Source organism: Ochlerotatus camptorhynchus, unplaced genomic scaffold (assembly GCF_037179485.1).
Source record: "Ochlerotatus camptorhynchus isolate MF236.1 unplaced genomic scaffold, CSIRO-AGI_Acam_v1.1 ptg000060l, whole genome shotgun sequence".
NCBI lineage: Eukaryota > Metazoa > Arthropoda > Insecta > Diptera > Culicidae > Ochlerotatus > Ochlerotatus camptorhynchus.
In genome coordinates this window covers 54,700-78,021 of record NW_027040550.1, presented here as the reverse complement: position 1 = coordinate 78,021, position 23,322 = coordinate 54,700, and the positions used below count along the sequence as shown (strand labels likewise).

General features: G+C 39.5%; 2 protein-coding genes and 1 pseudogene across 2 annotated transcripts; 1 reads left to right on the top strand and 2 right to left on the bottom strand.

The window, feature by feature from the left end:
• Positions 1–3,250: 3,250 nt before the first annotated feature.
• Positions 3,251–7,224, bottom strand: LOC135717506 (uncharacterized). The gene is made up of 3 exons (XM_065239620.1): positions 7,153–7,224; positions 3,437–5,056; positions 3,251–3,378 (listed from the first exon to the last, which is right to left on the bottom strand). Exons 1-3 carry the CDS (start codon positions 7,171–7,173, stop codon positions 3,262–3,264), a joined length of 1,758 nt encoding a protein of 585 aa, XP_065095692.1. The 5' UTR covers positions 7,174–7,224; the 3' UTR covers positions 3,251–3,261.
• Positions 7,225–7,958: 734 nt separating this feature from the next.
• On the top strand, positions 7,959–10,412 carry GCS2beta (glucosidase 2 subunit beta). Its single transcript, XM_065239619.1, has 3 exons — positions 7,959–8,715; positions 8,783–9,585; positions 9,649–10,412. Exons 1-3 carry the CDS (start codon positions 8,098–8,100, stop codon positions 9,884–9,886), a joined length of 1,659 nt encoding a protein of 552 aa, XP_065095691.1. The 5' UTR covers positions 7,959–8,097; the 3' UTR covers positions 9,887–10,412.
• Positions 10,413–16,411: 5,999 nt separating this feature from the next.
• Positions 16,412–22,395, bottom strand: LOC135717520 (uncharacterized; annotated as a pseudogene).
• Between the last annotated feature and the right edge of the window lie 927 nt (positions 22,396–23,322).

Sequence of the window (23,322 nt, the reverse complement as noted above, 5' to 3'; positions counted from 1 at the left end):
TCTCATAAAAATGATTCATACTTTTTCATAACACATTCTTATTTTTAAGCTCAAAGATAAAAACCAACAGGCTTAGTGATGAAAGTATAAAAACCAGCATAGTTTTTATGAGGCAGCTGAGTTTTCAATTACAGTAAAAACATACTTTGGCGAAACATGTATGTAAACAAACTTTGATAGAGTCATGGGGGCTCGAGCACTCCTGGCTCAGAGCTTTTGGCGGGAACCAACTGAGAAAGAGCAAATCAATTTTAAACTTGAGAAAATTTGCAAGCAGTTTTCCATTGGCTTGCAAAATAAAATTGGTCGACTCCGCAGTACCCAGGTTTCGTATTGATTGTTGCTAAAACATTCGAATCAAACGGGAACGGAACGGGTAGATATTTTTTTGCCACATGAAACCGAAAACTTTTTTCTCGTTCGCTTTTTGGTGACACTCTCCGTGATATGCAAAGGGTGTAGGGTTAACTACCCCATTTTCGGCCTATTAAGCACAACCCGCACTTAGTATTTCTTAATCTAGCGCAGTTTATTTTTTTAATTTATTTATTTAATTTGTTTTTCTTCGTCGGACTTAACGTGTCTAAATGAAGCCTGATGGGGAAAACACAGACAAACAGACATAACACTCGCAAGTTGTTCATCGAACAAGCATTTAACGGACAATTTAAAAGTATCGTGGTTGGTAGTACCGCCACCTGTGGCGCGCATAATCAATTCTCTTGCGTTTGAAGTTTACACACTACCGCCATCTGTTCAGCGTAGTGCCCACCACAGTGTATTCAACAGATGGCGGTAATGTTTTAGCGACGATGTTTTACAGTGAGAAATATTCAATGTGTTATGTCTGTTTGTCTGTGGGGAAAAGCCTAGAAAATGCGTAAAAATCCCATATCTTTTCGAAATACATGAATTACAATAATACAATACAATTACAACGAACATTTATCAAGTCTATAGCATAAAAAACATTATCCTCCTATGGCATAGAGTTATCCGTGAATCAGGTAGAAGTGCTCGTCATGCAGTTGAACCGGAAACAAAAAAATAAACAGGTAACACAATCCTTCGCGTGTACATAAAATGGACAGCTACTCACCTTCTCAGGAGTATGCGTTGAATACGGTGACGAAAGGTTTCCGCTGCACAGCTAAAGTCGAAAAACTCGTAAAACTCGTTGAAACGCCCAGATATGAACCGTATTGGGTCATGCAAGCTGTAGTTCGCAGCACGAAGTCCAAGATGAAGGAAACTCCTCGATCGAAGAGCTCGTTTGGGTGCGTAGATTTGAAATTCAGCCAAGATTCCTGGAGAGTCGATATCACCAATAAGTGCTTTTGCTGCGAACACGGCCTGACTAATCGTCCGCCTATGTTCTAGTGTTTCAAGACCCAGGAGTTGACAACGATCTTCGTACGGCGGAAGGTTCATAGGGTCAATCCAAGGAAGGTGACGAAAGGCATACCGAACAAATTTCTTTTGAACAGATACAATCCTCGCCATCCAAACTGCTTGATACGGGCACCATACTACCACAAACGAAGTGACAGACGGAGCGGCTCGAAAACTTTGGTGACTAACCTGCTATTTCAATTTTTCAGTGTACCACATGGCAACACCACTACTACTGGATTGTACCACATGGCAACACTACTACTAGATTGAACTAGCATTTTCACCAAATGTACTAGAATGTTTTGGTTCTATCTCTTTCACTCTACTCAAAACTGAAATGCATGAAAAAATGACAAAATGATACGCACTCTTTGCACACTGTCAAAGAATCATTGTACACAAAATCAACTTTGTTCAAATCAAAACAAAAAAACTAACCCATCTGGTGGATGATGGCACAAGCTTCCAAGAAAATTCTATTGCAGTGAACCACATTATTTAAATGGATTTCTTCGCCAGTTAGTCGTCTGTCACTTCGTTTGTGATACTACCGAGCTGAATTCCAAGATCGATCGCACTAGAGAGCAGTATAAAGCTTTTAGACAGGCAGGGTCGCGAAACTCGTCAGAGATCTTGAAAATGAACCCGAGTTGCCTGTTAGCTTTCGCAACGATGCCCGAGTAATGAAGCTTGAATGTTAAGGCGCAGTCCAGTGTGATTCCTAGGTCACGAACATTGTCCACACGTTGCAGAAGTTGGCGATTTATCTTATAGTTGAATGCCACTGGTTTCAGCTTGCGATGAAATGAGATAATATTACATTTTTGTACATTCAACGTGAGATAGTTTCTTGAGCACCACTCTTCGAAAGTATCGATTAGGTCTTCATTCCTTTATTTAACGTCGGTCTCTGTTCCACAATCCAGTGCCAATCACCGACGGACATCGATTGCCATCCATTGACGGCAATCGAATGTGCAGGAAGGCAGCTTCCACACCTGAGTAGCACATATCGCACCCATTCAACACACATGGACCGGGACCAACGGCTTTGCTTCCCTTGCGAAGGAAGACGTGACCAGAGATTTTTATGCCTCAGAAAAATCCCACCGACCTCGGCTGGGATTGAACCCAGACCCATTGGGGGTGTTAGAAAGCAGTCACACTTACCACTACACCACCGGCGCCGGCATCGATTAGGTGCTGAAGCCGCAAGCAATCGGCGAAGTTACGAACAATCACATAGATCTTAACATCATCCGCGTATAGAACGATCGGCAACCAATTGGGAGGATCAGTCCGGATCTTGGATCATATTCCACGTGCAATCCAACGATAATGAATTAGAGCAAAGGGTCTAATTTACTTCCATTCGAGGACTTCGAGGATGGACCAGCCACACGTGTTACTTTTCCATTGTAAAGAATTATTGTCATATTGAAGTTGTCACAGAGGTCACATCAAAGTAGAACGGTTGTCATCATACAGATCCCCCCAGTCTGTACCGTGGGAATTACAATCTCCCATAATCAACCGTGGACTAGGAAGAACTGAACTGATATCTGAAAGATGTTTTCGGTTAACCGAAACTCGGGGAGGAATATACCCAGAAGCAATACAAAGGCTCTTACGTTTAATTATAGCCTGACATGCGACAACTTGAATACCTGGAAATTGTGGAAGATTCACTCTAAAGAAGGTATGGCACTTTATGATCCCCAAAAGCACCCCTCCTTCACACGAAAAGAGTTGATTTTCCAGGTAATTTTCGGGTAGTCCACACCCCTACGTTATGGTGGCTTTCTTTCCTTTTCTAAACCGAGCAAAAGAAAAAAGTTGTCCTCCACTAAATTGTATACTTTTAACTTACGGCAAGGTTTGTTTTCGATTTTTCAAGCAATCTCTATTGACGCGGTTCATTTTGTCATCGAAATATTCGGCTTTCTTCATTTTCACACCTCGACATTTAGTGAGACAGAGATCCTGTTGAAAAGTTACGTATACAACTAGATATTAATCAAAATCATGTAAAAATATATACCTCCAGATATTGGCAGTTTTCCACGATGCAATAAACTGCCGCATTCGTTAGGGAGCAGTCCTTGAACAAGTTCAGGATTTCCAGCTCTCGCAGCATGGTAGCTACAATTCTAGCTGATTCGTCATCAAAGTTCCTGCAGTGTGAAGCATTCAACCAGGTAATATTTGGGCATTGCCTGCACAATGCTTCCCAACCCACGTTGGTAATCCGGGTACACATGGCCAAACTGATGCTTTTCAGTGCCGGATTGTCAAATGCTCCTAGCGACAAATCCGTCACTCCATCGCACTTTTCCAGCACCAGATCTTTCAGCTTCCTTAAACTACTTATTCGAGTCGTTCCCAGAAAAGCCCTTTCGGTAACTTGCTTACATTTGCTGAGATCAAGGCTTTCGAGTTCCGGTAACGATAGGAAGATGAGTTGAACCGTTTCATCGATGACGGCTTTACCACATTCGCTGAGGTTGAGTGCCTTCAGGTTCGGGAAGCTGATCGGTATCTGTCGAACGGCTGGCAATTGAAGTTCCTTGTAGCATATGCCCAAGGACTTGAGATTAGGCATATAGATCTGATCGAAACAGTGTTCCGTCAGAGCTACTGTGTTGCGGTTTTTGGTCAAGACTAGATTTTTCAATTTCCGTAGTTTCTGAAGATTCTCCAAACCACCATCGGAGTTGCGTGACATGTCATAGTAAAATTGTTCCAACTGCTCCAAATTGTCACAGATGGCCCTCAGGTACTGATCGTTACTGGCATCCAGGTTGGATTCAATTGCAATTTCCAGTTTCTTAATTTTCCTTTGTTTTTCCACAAAAGTATAGAACACTTGATCATCTTTCCGTAGCTTCAATTCTCCGAAAACGACCTTCTCCAGCTGAAGTTCGTCATCATCAAACAGAAGTTTTTTCAAAGCAGGATCATTGAAACTGTCCGCCTTGAACGACTTCATAGTTTTCTTGTGGTGCTTAACCATTCGAGCTACTGCTTTCACTTGCTCCCACAAGTCGCTATCTAGGTCACCAAACATTTCATTAACGAGCAGTTGGACCTTCAATTTGGCCAAACAGCACTGATTATTTGCCATATTGTAGTAGATATGACCCGATTCAAATCGCTGAATTTCGTCCTCGGGATATTTGAAGTTAAATTTCTTCAACTTCGACAACTGAAGTGTCTGACCCGTATCGTCCCCAGCAAAGATGCACTCTTCCACTTCCAGGCTCATGAGGTCAGGTATCATGCGAAGAAATTCGAAAAGTCTGTTACGTTCCAGGTGACATTTACAGAAAGACAACATCTGCAGGGAGTCGGCGAATTTCGATAGCAATCGACGAAGTTGACCGATAAACCTGACATCCTCGTAGATGACATCCTGGCGGCAGAGGTTACGCTTCGATTTGGAAACGTCGTAGAACGGAATGGACGTGAAGCAGATATTTTGATACAGGCATTCACTTTTGAGGAACAGTTCAATCGTGTCCGGTGTGAGTTCCTTCTTGAAGTGGACCGCCATCTTGGACAGGAACGATGACCGTTGGTAGACATTGTACCAAAGGTGGCAAACTGCCGACGCTTGCTTCAGGTCACTGTAGCGGAGGTTTTTGAAGATTGTCTCCAAAATCTGAAAGTTGTTGATTCAACAATGCATTAGATTCTGAGTTTCCTCACTTTTTAGTCAAGTTTTTTTCATTCATTGTCGTACAGCAAGAATGATTTTATTGTGTTTATATTCATTCGAAAAATAGAGGTGTGGTAGGACCTATTGATAATGTTTGTTGGTCCAATAATCTGGAAGATTTTTTTACTGTATACGGAATAACTGACGTGCACATTAACTGATAAAATATAATTTATTACTTAGCTAAAATACACGCGACTTTCTACTGACGAGTTAAAACGGAAGTCAATCCTGGATAATGACTGATAATAACTGAATGGAACTTTTTGAATATTTATAAAACTTCGTTTTGATTTTTCTAAAAATATTGTGGACATCGAACATAAAAAATAAATCAGTTTTTTTCCTATTTTTCGAAAGACTGGACTAAAAAAAGGTCGATTTTTTTATGATGCGAATATTTTTAAATGTAAATTTTGTCAAGAATCTAAGAAAAACACAAATTTTCTTGGATTTTTGATATATTTTTCCAATATTTTTGGAAAAATCAAAACATGCTAGAAATATTATTATTTTTTGGCGGTTAACTTTCTCTTAATTGATGAATTCGACAGTGAGCATTCATAAGGGCGTATACGCGATGATCGATTCTCTTCATCGATTTTCTCTTTGCATTGCTACAGCTAAGCGAAACAATTTTCTAGAATTTGTTCAATGCAGAGTTGTAACAGGTTGTATTGGCTATCAAAAGCAACAGCAAACGCACCGAGAAACGGTAGTTCTAGCGAGTTATTAACAAAAGAGATAATCGACGAAGAGAATCGATCATCGCGTTTACGCCCTTATGCATGCTCACTGTCGAATTTACGGTACGGTCGACCAGCAGGTGGAAATGATGTGAAAATGATAATGACGTTTTGCTACCTGTCAAATTGTATGGAATATTTTTTAGTACATCATCAGTTATGTAACTGCAAATCTGAAAACTAGGTGTCGGATGGGTAGTTTTACCTTTGCGTAAATTCATCAGATAAGAAAGAGGGATTGACAACCTCCCTACACTTCTTTGGCTAATTAATACACAATCAATTCGACAGTGAGCATGCATAAGGGCGAATACGCGATGATCGATTCTCTTCATCGATTTTCTCTTTGCATTGCTACAGCTAAGCTAAACAATTTTCTAGAATTTGTTTAATGCAGAGTAGTAACAGGTTGTATTGGCTATCAAAAGCAACAGCAAACGCACCGAGAAACGTTAAATCTAGCGAGTTATTAACAAAAGAGAAAATCGACGAAGAGAATCGATCATCGCGTATAGGTCCTTATGCATGCTCACTGTCGAATTGGTGAATCTACGCGAAACTGCACCAGTGCATGCGACACCTAGGTTTGAAATCCAAAACCACAAAAGTGATGATGTACTAAAAAATATTCTATACGATTTGACAGCTAGCAAAATGTCATTATCATTTTCACATCATTTCCATCTGCTGGCCGACCGTAACGTAGATTCATCAATAGAAATACTCAGAGGGAGAGATGGGCGGAGAAAACAAAATACAATTCAGCAGCAGGGATTTGTACCTAAATTATCTTGCAAACATGCTAGAAGCTGGCAATTCACATGACTTTTACTTTTGATTCGATTTACGTCCAAAATAATAATTGATGAATCTACCACAGACAAACAGACATAACACATTGAATATTTATCACTATAAAACATCGTCGCTAAAACATTACCGCCATCTGTTGAATACACTGTGGTGGGTAGTACGCTGAACAGATGGCGGTAGTGTGCAAACGTCAAACGCAAGGCAATTGACTATGCGCGCCACAGGTGGCGGTACTACCAACTACGATACTTTTAAATTGACTGTTACATCACAGACAAACAGACGTAACTCTTTGAAAAACTTGTTCTTGAAAACATAGTATCTCAAAACATATAACCTCAGTAGCGACATCTCTCTGGCTTCTCGCGGAAAACAAGCTGGCTCAGATTTTGACAGTTAATTTGACTCAAAACATTATCTCCGCCCATCTCTCCATCTAAGTATTTCTAATAATCAATAAGCATGAAAAAAGTGTCTTACCTCAACTGGTAACATCTCCATGGCGCTTCGTCACACCTTCGAAAAAGCTATAATTGTCGTAGCAGTTGAGTCTAATTGAATATGAAATTTGAATAACATTTTTTAAAGATTCTTATTGCAAGTTGCACTTCACGGTGAAAATGAATTGAATTACTCACGGTGACATGATACTCGTGGTCACTATCACTTCACTTCATTTTCACCGTGTTATAAAGACCAAAATGTTTAATAGCGGCACTTATTAGGAGTGTCAGCTCACCTAATGACCATGCATTTACCGAGGATTTAATCAGCGGCCTTATTGGGGAAGTCGAAACGAAGCATTTTTCATTCAACAGTCGTTTTGACTTGGTTCCATAATGAGGGCCCAGCCGTTGAATATTTGAAAAACCTCACCCCAATGGAGATGCTCTAATTTTACCTCCAAAATTCAATAAATTGCTTTACGAAAAATCGACACTCATTTCTCAGTGGAAAACATACCTACCTACTTATTCGTTATTGGCAGTACCATTTACCTCCGTTCAACACCGCATCGCGAGCTATTTCACATAGAAAATTTAAATTTTGAATCTGCAAACACTTCAAATACCGCGACCTTGAAACATTTTTTCGTTTTGTTTACTACTTTCAACTGCCCACCGATTTTCACCTAAACCCTCATGCCCAGTGAGCACTTTCTTATTTATGCCACCGTGGAGTTTGACAACTGTACGGCAGCCGCCCGCTTTACATGCTGTCAGTGACCTCAACCCTCACCTCATTCGTCCTTTTGCACTCATCGAAATCGAATCACTTTTGTCCAGATCATTCATTTTTTTCCATCGCAGATCGCATCGGTAATACGGAAATTTTTGAATACGGCGAGATAATAAGGTATATTTGTGACAGAAAACGAAGTGTAATTTAGTGCTAAAGACCGGTACCGGTATCGCTTGGTTAGGAATGTGGTCTAGCCGGGGTAGAGAAAGTGGCTGGCTGCTGCTGGTGCTGTCGGTGTGCAGTCTGGGGATTCTAGTACTGACGGAGCTGCCTCGTCCGCGGGGGGTTTCGATTTCCCGAGCCAGCCTCTATCCGGCCGACAATGGGGGTAAGTTTGTGTGTTTGGACGGACGGAAAACGATTCTGTGGGAGCAGGTAAACGACGATTATTGTGACTGTGATGATGGCAGTGACGAACCCGGTACGGCTGCCTGTCCAAATGGAATGTTCCACTGTACTAATGCCGGGTACAAACCGATGAATTTTCCGAGCAATCGCGTGAATGACGGTATTTGCGACTGCTGTGACGCTTCGGATGAGTATGCGTCGAGGGCCAGCTGCATCAACACCTGCAGCGAACTGGGGAAGGAGGATCGGATTCGGGAGAAGCAGCGAACTGAGATGGCCAAAATGGGTAACCAACTGCGAACCGAAATGAGTCAGAGGGGAAAGGCCATTAAGGAAGAGCAGCGCGTTCGCTTTGTTGAGCTGGAAAAAGCCAAAACGGAAGCCGAGGCACTTCGGAAGGAAAAGGCTACCATCAAGGAGGACGCCGAAGCGCTGGAAAGTGCCGCATTGAAGGTTTGTATTGCTTTATTAGATTTGCTGAACTATAGACGCTAACTAATAGTGCACGATTTCTCACAAGGTCTACCGCGATCGCGAGGAGGAAGCCCGTAAATCGAAACAGGACGAGGAAGCGATGAGCAATCGAGAGGAAGCGGTGGACATTTTCCGCAAGTACGATTCCAACCAGAACGGCTTGCTGGAAGTGGTGGAGTTGCAGACGCGTATCGTATTCGACCGAAACCGAGATGGAGCGGTAACGGTGGATGAGGCTCACTTTTTCCTGGATAATAACGATCAGGTCGATTTCGAAACGTTCGTCACGTTGTGCTGGCCGAAGATCAAACCGTTTCTAATGTTGGATTCGGGACTGTTCAAACCACCTAGCGATGTGAATGAATTGGAAAAGGATGAGCGCGAAACTGGTCAGTACGAAACCGAGGAAGCAGAACTGCAAAACGAACATGACGAAGGTTACGATCTAGATGGAAGTGAGCCGACTCAGCACTACCACGAAGAAGAGGGGGCAGCCGATCATGAAGAGGAAGAGGAAGACGACGAAGGGATGGACGACCAGGAAGTCGGTGAAGGGCAGGTTGAGAATGCCCAGGAGCCTAAAGTGGAATACGATCCGGAAACGCAGGAACTCATCCGCAAAGCCAACGAAGCTAGAAATCATCACAGCGAAGCCGATCGTCACGTGCGCGAAATCGATCAGGAAATGAGAAAGATCGAGGACCTGCTAAACAAGGACTTTGGAAAGGATGAAGAATTCGCTCCTCTGAATGGGGAATGCATCAATTTCGAAGACCGCGAGTACATCTACAAGCTGTGCCTCTTCGACAAAGCCATTCAGCAGCCCAAGAGCGGTGGCGCCGAAACTAGGTAGGTTGCATTTCCTCCACGTTTGGATAGACATAAAAATCGTTTTGTTTTTCGTACTTACAGATTGGGCACCTGGGACAAGTGGGCCAACGACGATTACACTGCCATGCTGTACGCCAACGGGGCTACCTGTTGGAACGGACCGGCTCGCTCGGCCATGGTCCTTCTGGAATGCGGTCTGGACACCAGGATTACCGCCGTCTCCGAGCCGAACCGTTGCGAGTACGAGTACCGCGCTCAGACGCCAGCTGCCTGCTCGGTGGACGATCCCAACCGGGACCAACAGCACGACGAGCTGTAGGCGGGAGAAACACAACAGTAGGGAATCATCGAATAACTACATTTCTGTCAAACAAACAAAAAATTCAATTCATTCGGCTTTTGGTCATCGTTAGAATTAGAAGAGAAAAAAAGATGAATCCCACCTAATGGGAATAAGAGAATGTTTTAAGTAGGACACGTGATTAAGTTTAAAGTTCGTTTCAATATTGTTCAACCGTAGGGCCGGCTCATTGATGTATGTATATTTGATTGACTAAATTGAGCAGATGTAGGGACTGTCGGAGTAAATTTGTCTCAGGAAAGTAAGGAAGTCTTGTTTAGACGATAATTTTTCGGTTTACTTTTGGATACACATTCCTTATTCTTTTTATCTTGCTGGAAATGCAATCATAGTAGAAAAAAAACGTGGTAATATCGATAAATCAGGTAGATGACTAAGCAAAGGAATCCTAATTGTAAGGGCGACTTCAGTGCACGATATTGGATTACACCTTTCCGATGTGTTTTACTTTTTGAATGGGTGAATAAAACACGAACATGAAAATGCTCAATTTTTTTTTGTCGAACCGGCATTTTATCACTCCCCAACTCAGCAGTAGATAGCATCTCTCCCATAATCATAATGTGGCGCGAGGCAAGGCAAGGCCATCTTGCCTAACCTTACAGCTTTTAACTCAAGTCCAGCAGACTTGGCAGCGAAAAAAAAAAATATGGGCGAATCCAGAGACATCCGGCAGTGAGAGAGTCTCCTGGACGAATTGAGCAAATTTAGCGGACCACTTTGTCAAGCAGTTTTAGTGTGACTTTCTACCAGCGATTTCACAGAACTGGACCAACTAATTCCATTTTTTTATGAAACGCACAAATGATGACTACTTTTCTCGTGGTTCTAGAAGAAAAAGTTTGAAAATAATGTTTTATTTCAAAGTTCGAATGGTAGTAAACGTCATTTAAACTACTCGAATAAAGTGGTTTAGCGGACTAATTAAATCAAGAGACCCTCTTACTCTTTGTGCGAAGAAGATTCCCAAGGTAAGTCTATAGACCTTATAAGGTTGGCGATAGGAATGTGTCGTCTCTCTCATTCTCCAGATATTCTTAATTGTAATTGTAATTGTTCAGTGTATAGGCTGTGCCAACCGCTAAGTTGGCTTATCTAGGAACTAACCCCCTAGTCTATACACCTATACTGTCCTTCCCGTTGCACTCGTCAGCTCGTGCGATACTCTAGACACACATGGGTAGGTTCGTGTCCTTCCAGGTTCTGGTACATTAACTTATATCTATGCATGGTAATTATACTTTGCAACTCACCTTTTGATTATAAATGTCGATAATGCTGAAACTATATGAATGTTAGTGATCATTATTAGGTGTGTGCTGCAATGGAGTAGTAATTGAAGGAAATGAGGTTCTCATGTGGCTTATAGGTAATTCTAAAATAGGTAAATCATGTAAGCACACACCTTTTCCAATTCTTATCCTACTTACCAGTTCCGTCCAGTATAAATTGGCTGAGTTTCCAAATGGCCTAATCCTTTCTGACTGCTTAGGTACTCTCTTACGTTTTTTCCTTCTTCCTATTGAAAATCTGGCCGTGTTCCCATTTGTTCTCAGGTAGGTAATATTGGTACATGAGGGGAAGAAAGAAATAGAACAAGTTAAGTGTGAGCCGCATGCGTTGGTTAGTCGTTTGGGTCTTGGTGTTGTGTTCCCTATTTTATTTGCTTCTATTCAGCTCTCAGATCGCCCCCTCCCCCCAAACTATTGCGGATGAGAAAAAGAACCCATATTTGGTAACCTCTCGCGAGCTGCAATGCATAAGATATGAATAACAAACAAATCTAGAACGGGGCTTAAACATATAACATTTAACATAACATTTTCTAAGACTGAACATGATTAGTATAGTATGAATAATGAGAATTGTATGCAGAAAAGACGATCCCAAAGAAAGTTCCCTAGCAATAAAACTATTACCACAAACGAAGTGACAGACGACTAACTGGCGAAGAAATCCATTAAAATAATGTGGTTCACTGTAATAGAATTTTCTTGGAAGCTTGTGCCATCATCCACCAGATGGGTTAGTTTTTTTGTTTTGATTTGAACAAAGTTGATTTTGTGTATAATGATTCTTTGACAGTGTGCAAAGAGTGTATCATTTTGTCATTTTTTTTATGCATTTCAGTTTTGAGTAGAGTGAAAGAGATAGAACCAAAACATTCTAATACATTTGGTGAAAATGCTAGTTCAATCTAGTAGTAGCACAAACGAAGTGACAGACGGAGCGGCTCGAAAACTTTGGTGACTAACCTGCTATTGCAATTTTTCAGTGTACCACATGGCAACACCACTACCACTGGATTGTACCACATGGCAACACTACTATTAGATTGAACTAGCATTTTCACCAAATGTACTAGAATGTTTTTGTTCTATCTCATTCACTCTACTCAAAACTGAAATGCATAAAAAAATGACAAAATGATACGCACTCTTTGCACACTGTCAAAGAATCATTGTACACAAAATCAACTTTGTTCAAATCAAAACAAAAAAACTAACCCATCTGGTGGATGATGGCACAAGCTTCCAAGAAAATTCTATTACAGTGAACCACATTATTTTAATGGGTTTCTTCGCCAGTTAGTCGTCTGTAACTTCGTTTGTGGTAGTAGTGTTGCCATGTGGTACAATCCAGTAGTAGTGGTGTTGCCATGTGGTACACTGAAAAATTGCAATAGTAGGTTAGTCACCAAAGTTTTCGAGCCGCTCCGTCTGTCACTTCGTTTGTGCTATTACTCTGTGCTACACACTTATGTCGTTTTCGTTTTTGCGATGTAGCTACACCGGTGCTACACTGCCGTACACCGAAATATTTTAGGGTGTAGATATAGGATGCACCATTGTTTACAAACAAATGATGTTGAGCTGTCAAAGACTCGCGCTTATTCCTGCTTACACTACACCAGTGCTACACCGCCAAAAACGAAAACGACATTAGAAATTATTACCGTATTCGGTAATTTTTTACCGAACTTTCAACAGCTGAACGTTCGGTAATCCGTTCGGTAAACGAAATGACTACCGTGCGGGACCGAAATCGAGAATCGAGAGAATCATTAACGGTCAATACTAAATAATGCTATCACTTTATGCTCTGTATCACATCTTTTTCCTATACATTTATCTTTATTTTACCATTATTTGCAAACACCAGGTCTTAAAATTACCTTTAATTATAAGAAAAAAGTATTTAAATTGCACATCTCTTGAATCAAAATCCGTACAGCGTTCTACGATTGAATCAAAATCCGTGCAATTTTGAATCGAAATCCGTACACTGTGTTGAGGATGAATCAAAATCCGTACAGTCATGAATCAAAATCCGTACATGCATGTAAATCGATCTAAATCAATGAAAAAAAAACATGTTGCTGTCTTGAATAAAGTATTTTTTTAGAAGTTGCTTGGCTAGGAGTCCAAAACATGTTTTTTTTTACGCGGTTTTTTTACACGGTTTTCCACGATTTACACGGTACGTTTTTAACGATTTCTCGACAACGATACAACCTATCGACTTGACTCCAATCACATTATCCGTTTCAAGCTATAGGTAATCGAATGGCATACTTAAAAAAAATCACAATTTTTGGTGTAAATACAGAAATTTTTAAAATATGTCTATATGGACCATATCATGCTTTAATTAAAAATGGCATGAAAATCCGATTTTTTAAAAACTTTTAAGCATGCGAAAAATCAAAATCTCGTAGGTTTTTTTTACACGGTTTTTTTTTTACACGGTACGTATCATCCCCCGTGTAAAAAAAGACCTGAGTGTATACTCGTTTAAATACACTATTTGAACTTTGTACGCTGATGGTCATTTCCCATGTAAAATCGTGCGCTGAATCCAAAAATGTAGTCCAAAAAAATCTCAGTAGGACAGTTTTTGAGATATAGCTAAAAAATGAAACATCACTTTAAAAAAAAAACGTGTTTACTACAACCACAAATACCTCCGGCTGTAATGAACGAAAAATTTCTTACCTCTAATTTAGCGTTAAAATAATTGACATTTATATTGTTGGATTCAGCGTACGATTTTACATAAGAATCATTCGTCAACAGTTCAAGTTCATTTTTTTTACTTTTATTTTTTTAACTAGTAATATCAGCGTTAGATGAATTGATGCTCCAATCGATTCAAGGGAAAGGTAACTGATTTCTTTTTATTTAAGAAGGTGACTGCTCTGGATTTTCATGCTAACTAATATCATGTTTAAGGATTCATTTCCTCCTAATTTTATTCTATACCAGTGCTTTGGGTTAAATATTATTACTAGAGCTTACCTCCGATCACAACTTCGAGGTCTTTGAAATTTGACATGTGGTAACGTGCAAGATGCGCCATACTTTGGAACTTGGGGGCACTCCAGCTCAACGCTACAAAACATTATTAACCGGGCCTAAACTGGGCGGTGTAGCTTGGACAATGTTGTCGAATCAATAATAGCAAACTGAAGAGAAGACTGCCGAAACATCTTTAATACACCGATAATGGAAACGCTCCACCAACCCACTGGCATCAAGCGATAGAATAAGCGGTTCCTAAGATGGTAGCCCTATAATGGCGGATAAGTGAAAAAAAATAGAACCATCTTCGAAACCAACAAAAAATACAATGAATTACCATCAAAGATTAGTTTTTGGTTTTGTACATGAAAAATAAAATAAACGTAAGTTAACTACTAAAACTTAATTTAATTTAAAACGTCAAGAGAGTAATAATCATAAAAATGCAGATCTTTCATTGCTTCTGTTCCGCAGCTTTCTTCTGCTTCTTCTGCATTGTTGCCATTGCTTTTTCAAGTTATAATGCTTTCTTGCTTCCAGCTTTCTTTCCTCTTCTGCCTCTTCTTCCTCCTCTTCATCTCTCGCTCAACCTTTTTCTTTTGTCGTTCCTCAATCCTTTGTTTCTTTGCGTTCTCTTTATCAATTTTCTCCTGTTCACTTTCATGTATATTTCCGGCCATTCCTCGCTGATGGCTACTGTTGGGAATGCTCTCTTGCCCATTTCTGTCTGATCTCTGTAATTTGTATATGCGTGTTGGTGTAGGGGAGCTGCGCTGTTTTCCTTTTCGGCTGGTTCTTGACGCTCTTCATTAAAAGATATTAATAATATAACATTTACAATACGAATAAAATAAGAGCGTAGCGATTCAATACGGCATCTCTTATGGTGGTGAATGGAACGGCAAAATCCCTGGATGCTTCTCGGTAAGATTTCCCAAATCCTCCGGCGTGTATTTAGCTTCCATGATCTGCTGAAAAACATTGGATAAAGTGGAGTCGTCATTGTTAATACACAAGTGTACGGATTTAGAATCAGCTGTTATATATGGATCGAAATCCGTACAGTACTAATTTTGATAAATAAATACCATATGAATGATCCATTACTTAGAATTGAGATATAAAACGATAAACACTTACATTTCCGATCGACCTTCAGGAAACTACTTGCAAAAATCACTTAAATACGCTTAACAACTGGAAGTAAATCCGAGTGATTTTCTTAGAAAATCGTTAAGAACGCAACCGATTGATAGAAATGCCCGACACATGATAAGGTTTTTATTTTTCTTATTTTAATTGCACGACCTACTGCTTAATTGTTGACGTAAACATCAAGCTAATGCATGAATTTGTATTCATGTATAATATTTACATTGTTATGATGCATATAAATAAACAAATTCAACAGGGTGTACGGATTTCGGTGCTGTACGGATTTCGGTCCCGCACGGTACCGAACGTTCCGTAAACACTTTTTTTTTTTATGAAATGTCAAAATTACCGAACGATTTGGTAATTTTTACCGAACAGTTCGGTGATTCTTACCGAACGATTCAGTATTTTTTAACGAAAGGTTCGGTGCTTTTTACCGAATTGTGCCGTAAAACTAAAAATATAAATGTTTTGTTTTTTAATTCTTAATTTTTCCGGATTGTTTATATTAAAGGTGCTTTTTTACATTACCATTTCATGTTTTTATTCATCATTAAAATTATGGCCCTTTTATGATTTTGGGATACGTTTTAAAAAATTTACTCAACTACAAAATACAAGTTTACTGCAACGCGTGCATAAATTTTGTTCCTGTTGTTTCAACGCTAATCATTGCTCCGAAGAATAGGAAGAATTGTTTGTCTGACGGTGCCGGTACAGTATCAAAAACGAAGAACGTTTGGATCAACATTTCAAACGCTTCCCTCATTCCATGTCCAATTGGAATCGCCAGATTTTTCCAGCATATTGCGCAATCGTCCGAGTCTTCCAAAAATGGCCCTCTTACGAACAGAATATGAAGCACCGTATTTTGATACGTAAAGTTGTCTTCGGCCTATAAAAAGGTTATTATTTGCATTATTAGATGAATTTTACGTGTCATGATATAATATCAATACTGTACCTCAATCCATTCAACAATCCCTTTAAGAGGATTTTTCCTCGATGCATTATTCTGCTGGGTTTTTCAGGATCCACGGGATGGGTTTTTCTCCCTTACAATCGCCAGCACCCGGATGAAATCTAGTAGGCAGAAATTAAAATTTTGAAACTCTAGACAGAGCTGGAATTAGGGCGGAACAGCTTTTGTAAACAATGACTTCTCTCGATGATTTCTCGGAAGTCATGGCTCTCCTTGGCAAATCGACATCACCATCGAGTAGAGGAAGACTTCTCCTACCCGATGGATATGTTGGTTTGTGTAGGCGTGCCTTGAATTCCGAGAAATCAACGAGAGAAGTCATTGTTTACAAAGGCTGTTACGTCCTAATTACAGCTCTATCTAGAACTAATGTTTTTTTCAGTGGCTGTCAGTGTTACCGTTGTTGATCTCCTTGAACAAATCGTTGAACTGAGTTAAAATCTTCATTTCAATTGGAATCAATTTATCCACAAGTGTAATCGCGTTCGGTTTCAATTTCCTGAAGTCGATTGTGATCTGAAAAAAGAAGCTTAAAACTCCTTGCGGCCGAAAATACGTCTTACCAGTTCTCCGTTGAATGCAGTAAACACAGGATATTCCATTACGTATTGATAAAAATCACCTTGTTCACGGAAAAGCTGACGATTGCCGAATGTTGTCGCCCATAACTCAACAATACGCGTCTTGGATTGTTGGTTGGGGACAATTGTCTTCAACTCTAAGTGTTTATAGGAAAGTTTGAACATACTGAGAGGTAAGCACATATCATCGGTAAGAGACATGTGTGTGAGAAAATTTGCGAAAAAATCTAAGGGCACCGGTGGGATTCGAAATCACAATTCCCATTCAGTACACGGGTGCATTGCCAATTATACAACGGTGGACCTATTGTTCACATCGACTGATACTGAGTGGTTGCGGTACAAGCACATATCGTCGATAATAGACGATTGTTGTGTATCAGAGAACGCTTGCGCAGAAGGACTAGGGTGGGGAACGGATTCGAAACTCAAATGTCATTAGCCAAATACATCCGTAGACCATAGGTCCACCGTTGTATAATTGGCAATGCACCCGTGTACTGAATGGGAATTGTGGGTTCGAATCCCACCGGTGCCCTTAGATTTTTTCGCAAATTTTCTCACACACATGTCTCTTACCGATGATATGTGCTTACCTCTCAGTATGTTCAAACTTTCCTATAAACAATTAAATTGACTGCAAAGTCGCTAAACCGTAAAATTCAACTCTAAGATCTGCAATTAAAGTAACACATTACGAACTTGAACTAATTTTTCCTTTATTAGGTATACCACTTCCTGAAGATTCTCATGTTCTGGATCATCCAAAGTACCGCTTGTGTCAGTAGTCGGTAGCGAGGGGTCTTCGATACGGCGACGTTTTACTACACGCTCATCCGATTTTTTGGCCAGATACTCCATGTGGTAATGGATGCGACCGGCGTGACGATTAGTTCCCCTTGCGTGAGGATGGAACCAAAGAGCCTAGATGAATAGCCGGATATTACTCGTCATGATCTCAAACATAGTATAGGTCATACGTTACCTGTGGAACATCACCAGTTTTAGTGGCCGGGTTGGGATACGTTCGCACAAGGGATGTCGAAATCTTATTTTTGTAAAAGTTGCTTGGACGACTATGAATATACATACAAGATGGTAATTTTTGACTACCAGTAATGGCTATACGTTCAAATTATTAGTTTGATTTAATTATTGCCTATTTATATCCACTTGACATGATTAAAACATACCATAGTAGAAACGTATAGCTATGATTGGTTCATCTAACCAACCTAGGATAATCTTAAAATAGCAGACTCGAAGTTATAAAATGGGAAGCTGTCGTATCGGTTTAAAATGTTTTTTTTTAAATTCGCTTTTATATTCGATTGGAGCTATAGAAAAGCTATTATGGTCATACATTTTTGCAGATGTTCAAATGTTTCCTATAACATCCATGAAATCAAACTGACAATAGTATTAATCTCGTGTGTCGTCACGTTTCCGTGCAAATCAAATGAAGAGCTACGTCATACGAGGTGACTATAGACGAGTGCACGGATGGATTTGAGTTCACTCACTCGACAAAAAGTGACACAACAGCGGGGCCCTGTTTACTAAAAATGAACACATGAATAATACTCGCGTAACATTTGAAATGGGCCTATAAACTTTTGAACACAAAACTTGTTGAGCCCTTTTCGCGCGAACCGAATACGCCCACACAAACTAACAATACCATCGGGTAGGAGAAATTCTCCCCTTCCCAATAATGCTCTTGGTTTACGTGAGTATACTTCGGTTCTCGTGAAAAGGACCTAGCAAGTTGTTTACAAAAATTGATAATCCCTTTACAAATGTTATGCGAGCATTATTCATGTGTTCATTTTTAGTAAACAGGGCCCCGCTGTTGTGTCACTTTTTGTCGAGTGAGTGAACTCAAATCCATCCGTGCACTCGTCTATTAGGTTTTGCACCGTCGGGGTTAACCTCAATCTGATGACAGTTCAGTGGTACCACAAACGAAGTGACAGACGGAGCGGCTCGAAAACTTTGGTGACTAACCTGCTATTGCAATTTTTCAGTGTACCACATGGCAACACCACTACTACTGGATTGTACCACATGGCAACACTACTATTGCATTGAACTAGCATTTTCACCAAATGTACTAGAATATTTTGGTTCTATCTCTTTCACTCTACTCAAAACTGAAATGCATAAAAAAATGACAAAATGATACGCACTATTTGCACACTGTCAAAGAATCATTGTACACAAAATCAACTTTGTTCAAATCAAAACAAAAAAACTAACCCATCTGGTGGATGATGGCACAAGCTACCAAGAAAATTCTATTACAGTGAACCACATTATTTTAATGGATTTCTTCGCCAGTAAGTCGTCTGTCACTTCGTTTGTGGTGGTACTGTTTACGTGGACTTAGTCGTTTTTTTCTTGGGTAGATTTTCTCGATAATTTTTCAGACTGCAGTGAGATGTAAACCACACTTCTGCATTGTCCACGAGCAACATCTTTTCACCGCGCTGTTCCTCGACAATTTTCAAGTTAAAATTCGGAAATTTTAGAATTTTTTTTTTTCGAAAAAACGACTAAGTGCTTGTAAACAGTACCACTGAACTGTCAAAAAGGTTCAGCCTATTAACACTGAGTTCATTTGTGACGTCACGCTACATTCTTCGGGTTCAAAATTCGCGCGATGTTGTTCTTGAATTTTTGTTTTAATTTGATCATTTTTGTGGTCATGCTGAGTCTTTTGAAATCTTGTTCATTGAGTGCCATGAACGTTTCGATATCGTCGATTTCTTCTCTCCCTGTTTAAATACAAACAAAAAATTAGAGCATGTCAAGTTTCTCATGTAACATTGTAATTACTTTTGGTTTGGTATTTGCCATTAGTAATCTTGATTGTATAATCTTCTTGATATATATTTCTGCATACTGCCATACGGAGACCAAAATGAAAATGTAGTGTGTGTGTGAAACATTCTTCCATCTGAATGAGTTTATCCTTATCCGTTTGGTTAATCTCATATGCCTCAAAAAAGTTATTATGCCATGTCGTATGGCACATACGCAATAAAAACATTACTTTGCTGTTCACGACCACAATTTCTCGAACTATTCCATATGTGGGAAACATATAGTTTTCGTGTTTTATTAAAGAAATCACAGATTTTTTTCGAAATTCAATGCCATTCAATGTTGCGGTGTTCGGGACGAAAACAAACTCCGTGCTTTGATCCAAGTATGTCTCACTTAAACATTCTGTACGTTTGACAAATCGACCCGATTTGTAAGTTAATTTGTCACAAAAAGGATTGTCCAACAAACCGACAATCATTTTGAAACATTGCCTTTTTGTCAAACTAAAACAAATGTTTCTAAAATTTCGGCAAGTAGCAGCTTGGTTTTTTCCGACTTTGTTGGCTTGTTCAAATTGCAAGCAGTTGTACTGTTTCATTGTACCACTTTTTAGAATACAGGTTACATAATGTTGTAAATGGTGAAGTTTATTGATTTTCCTATTAAAGTTAGCATAAAAGGTCTTTTCGAAAAAAATGATGTGCTCATCTAGTTGACATAGCAGATGTTGTGAAACAATAGGTGACCAAATGATTCTCACGACATTGATGAGGTGACCAATCATCTGCATATAGTGGCAGTTTTCGGGGACTAGGTGACCAAATAAGAAAGGAAAGCTTCTTAAAAGCAGAAGGGCTTGAGCTGCGGTTTGTCTCATCTTGTGCTTGGTAGGATCTGTAATCATATCATTCGTGAAATTGGCAGAAGGTTTGTTTTTTCGATCGGTGAAGCCATAAGTAAACGTGTTAATCCGGTTGTTGATGTATTCGACGTTGATTTTCAAGTCTTTCTGTTTGCAGTAGCGGGACAGTACCAACTGGATGGTCAATGGAATCACTCCTTCAGCTAGGTCATGCATACCATCAAGGGCGAAGTTATTGGTTGTAAGAAAATGATATTCACACACAATAATGTAAAAAATATTCGGCTCCGCAAAGCTAACGCATTTGAGCCTTGACAAATAAATGGATTATAAAAAAAAATCAAGGGCGAAATTGTCAGTGATATGATAATGGAGCTGATGCATACAGTATACAACCTGAAGCTTTTAGTCCACAATCTTTTGGGGTTATAGATCCATTCCGTACTGCTTCTAAATTAGTATCGTACCAAGCTTATTGGAAGCTCAGTAAACGGGTCTTCATGAAATTCTTTGCTTGATACCTGGCATACACGGCAGAAATAGTTTGCACTTGGCCCCAATAGTCCAAAAACGTCATGCACGGCTAATGTGTCTCCACAGAACATAGTGACAACTGCTTTGAGTAAAAACGGTTCATTACTATAGTAGACAACAATGCCCTGTTCCAAAAGTTTTAAGTCCTCGATCAATGGTTCTAGGATTTTCCTATAACCGTTTTGTTTTGCATCTAGAGTAGTGCAAAGTAGTACAGGGAAACCCGTTCGTGGTGAGCTGTTATATTGATCAGGCATGTTTTGAATTTTAATGCAAATGTTGGAAATTTTATTAATACCAGCCCTTGAGCTTAGGGCATTACCCAGCTCCACATCATATAGGTATATACTTAATCTGATCGCATCAGATTATTGGTTATGTATTGGTTATGTTTAGCTCTTTCAAGTGTTGTCTCGTACTAGACTCTCTGAAAATGAGTTTGAATATGTCTATAATACTGATGTAAGAAGAAGTTTCGTTAACCAGTACTTTTTTTTGGAACAGAATTTACATGACGAACGTCTTCTCGACGGCTCAGCAATATTTCCTTAGGAGCTGGTGTGGTTACGGCTAGCTTGTTGAGGAATTTAGATTGTTTAGAGAAAGAGCTCACTTTATTAAACAAATCATCCAGGTGAAAAATATTCCATAGTTCTACCTCTTTTTAAGACTCCAGGTGAATGCCTTTTGATTCAAGAAATTGCAGAGTGCGCTGTTCTAAGTAACCAGTAATGTGTTGGGTTATTGTGTCACATAGTTTAACAAATTCTGAGATTTTGGTTTGAGGTAGTCCCACATCGCATGTCATACGACATACACTAATATTTATTATGTTTTTAATCTCTTCCAAAGTATTTGGCTTCTCAAACCGGTCCTTAGATATTGGATAGGAGTCATCGCATTGCGCAACTGGTATAGAAAAACGCTCTCTGAATCCCGTAAACTGGCATTTTTCCGCCGCAATGCTGGCGGATCCAGCAGGATGTTTTTCTATAATATGACGCTTTAGTGAATAGAAATTGCCATATCGGCAGTTGCATTTTTGATAGGTGCAATCAAAAAATATATTTGGCACATAACCTAGAACTTTATCGTGGCAGAAAAAACACTCTATCGATGGTAATTCCTGGAAATAATCGAACTTATTGAATAAATGTTTACTTACAGAAAATTTCAGTGATGCGTTCATTCTGGTCTTGTATTTGTTTCCATACCTGTTCCATGATAAAAATTACACAACTTTCACTTGACACACTTTACACTGGTCTCGCTTCTTTCAGCTTGCGGTTATGTGTAAAAAAAGCCGTCCCACGATTTGACAGTCTGAATTTACGGATTTGACATTTACAGTGTGTTCGGTATTTTTTTACCGAATTCGGCGTTTACCACATTTTACAGATCGTATTGCAAATTTTTTTACAGCGTTCGGTAATTAAATATTCAGATTACCGAAACTTCGTTTAAACTTTACCGAATATTGGTAAAATTTTTTACCGAAAAATCGTGAAATTTATATCTTCCCGATAAAATTGCATAATATTGACTGCTTCTATATATACCGCCCATTATTCTCATTAAAAATTCACGTACAAATTACATGAAAAGCATTTTAAACAAAACGGAATGTCACGTAAAAGTTACCAGATGTCCAGTAGTTTTCACCCCGATTTTACGTAAGCAGTACGTGGAAATCAGGTCTTATTTACCTGTCTAATCACGTAGATAATTGAAGCTGAATTTTGATCGGCTACGTGCAATTCCGGTAAAAGTTACGTGAAAAATAGGGTGGACGAAAACCACCTATGTTTTCACGTCAATCAGATGTGAAGATTTTTCAGAGTGATAGGCAATGAGAAGTGTCATAAAGTCTGGTCCACGTTATTGATTGACTGAGAGAAGTGTAATTTAATCAAAGGTATTTTATAGAACGTTCATAAAAAAAAATTGCAAAATTACACGTTCGGATGATCTCGCGGACTTTCTTTGAAATTCCCGCCATCATCTGCCGCACAATCAATCGACAGACATTACTCGTATTCATCGGACGTGTGCAGAGATGAACTAGCCTAATACCCCGTTCACATTACAGCCTATATCACGTGATATAGGCTGTCTTGTAATGAGCACTCATACATAGGATTTCCAGTGAA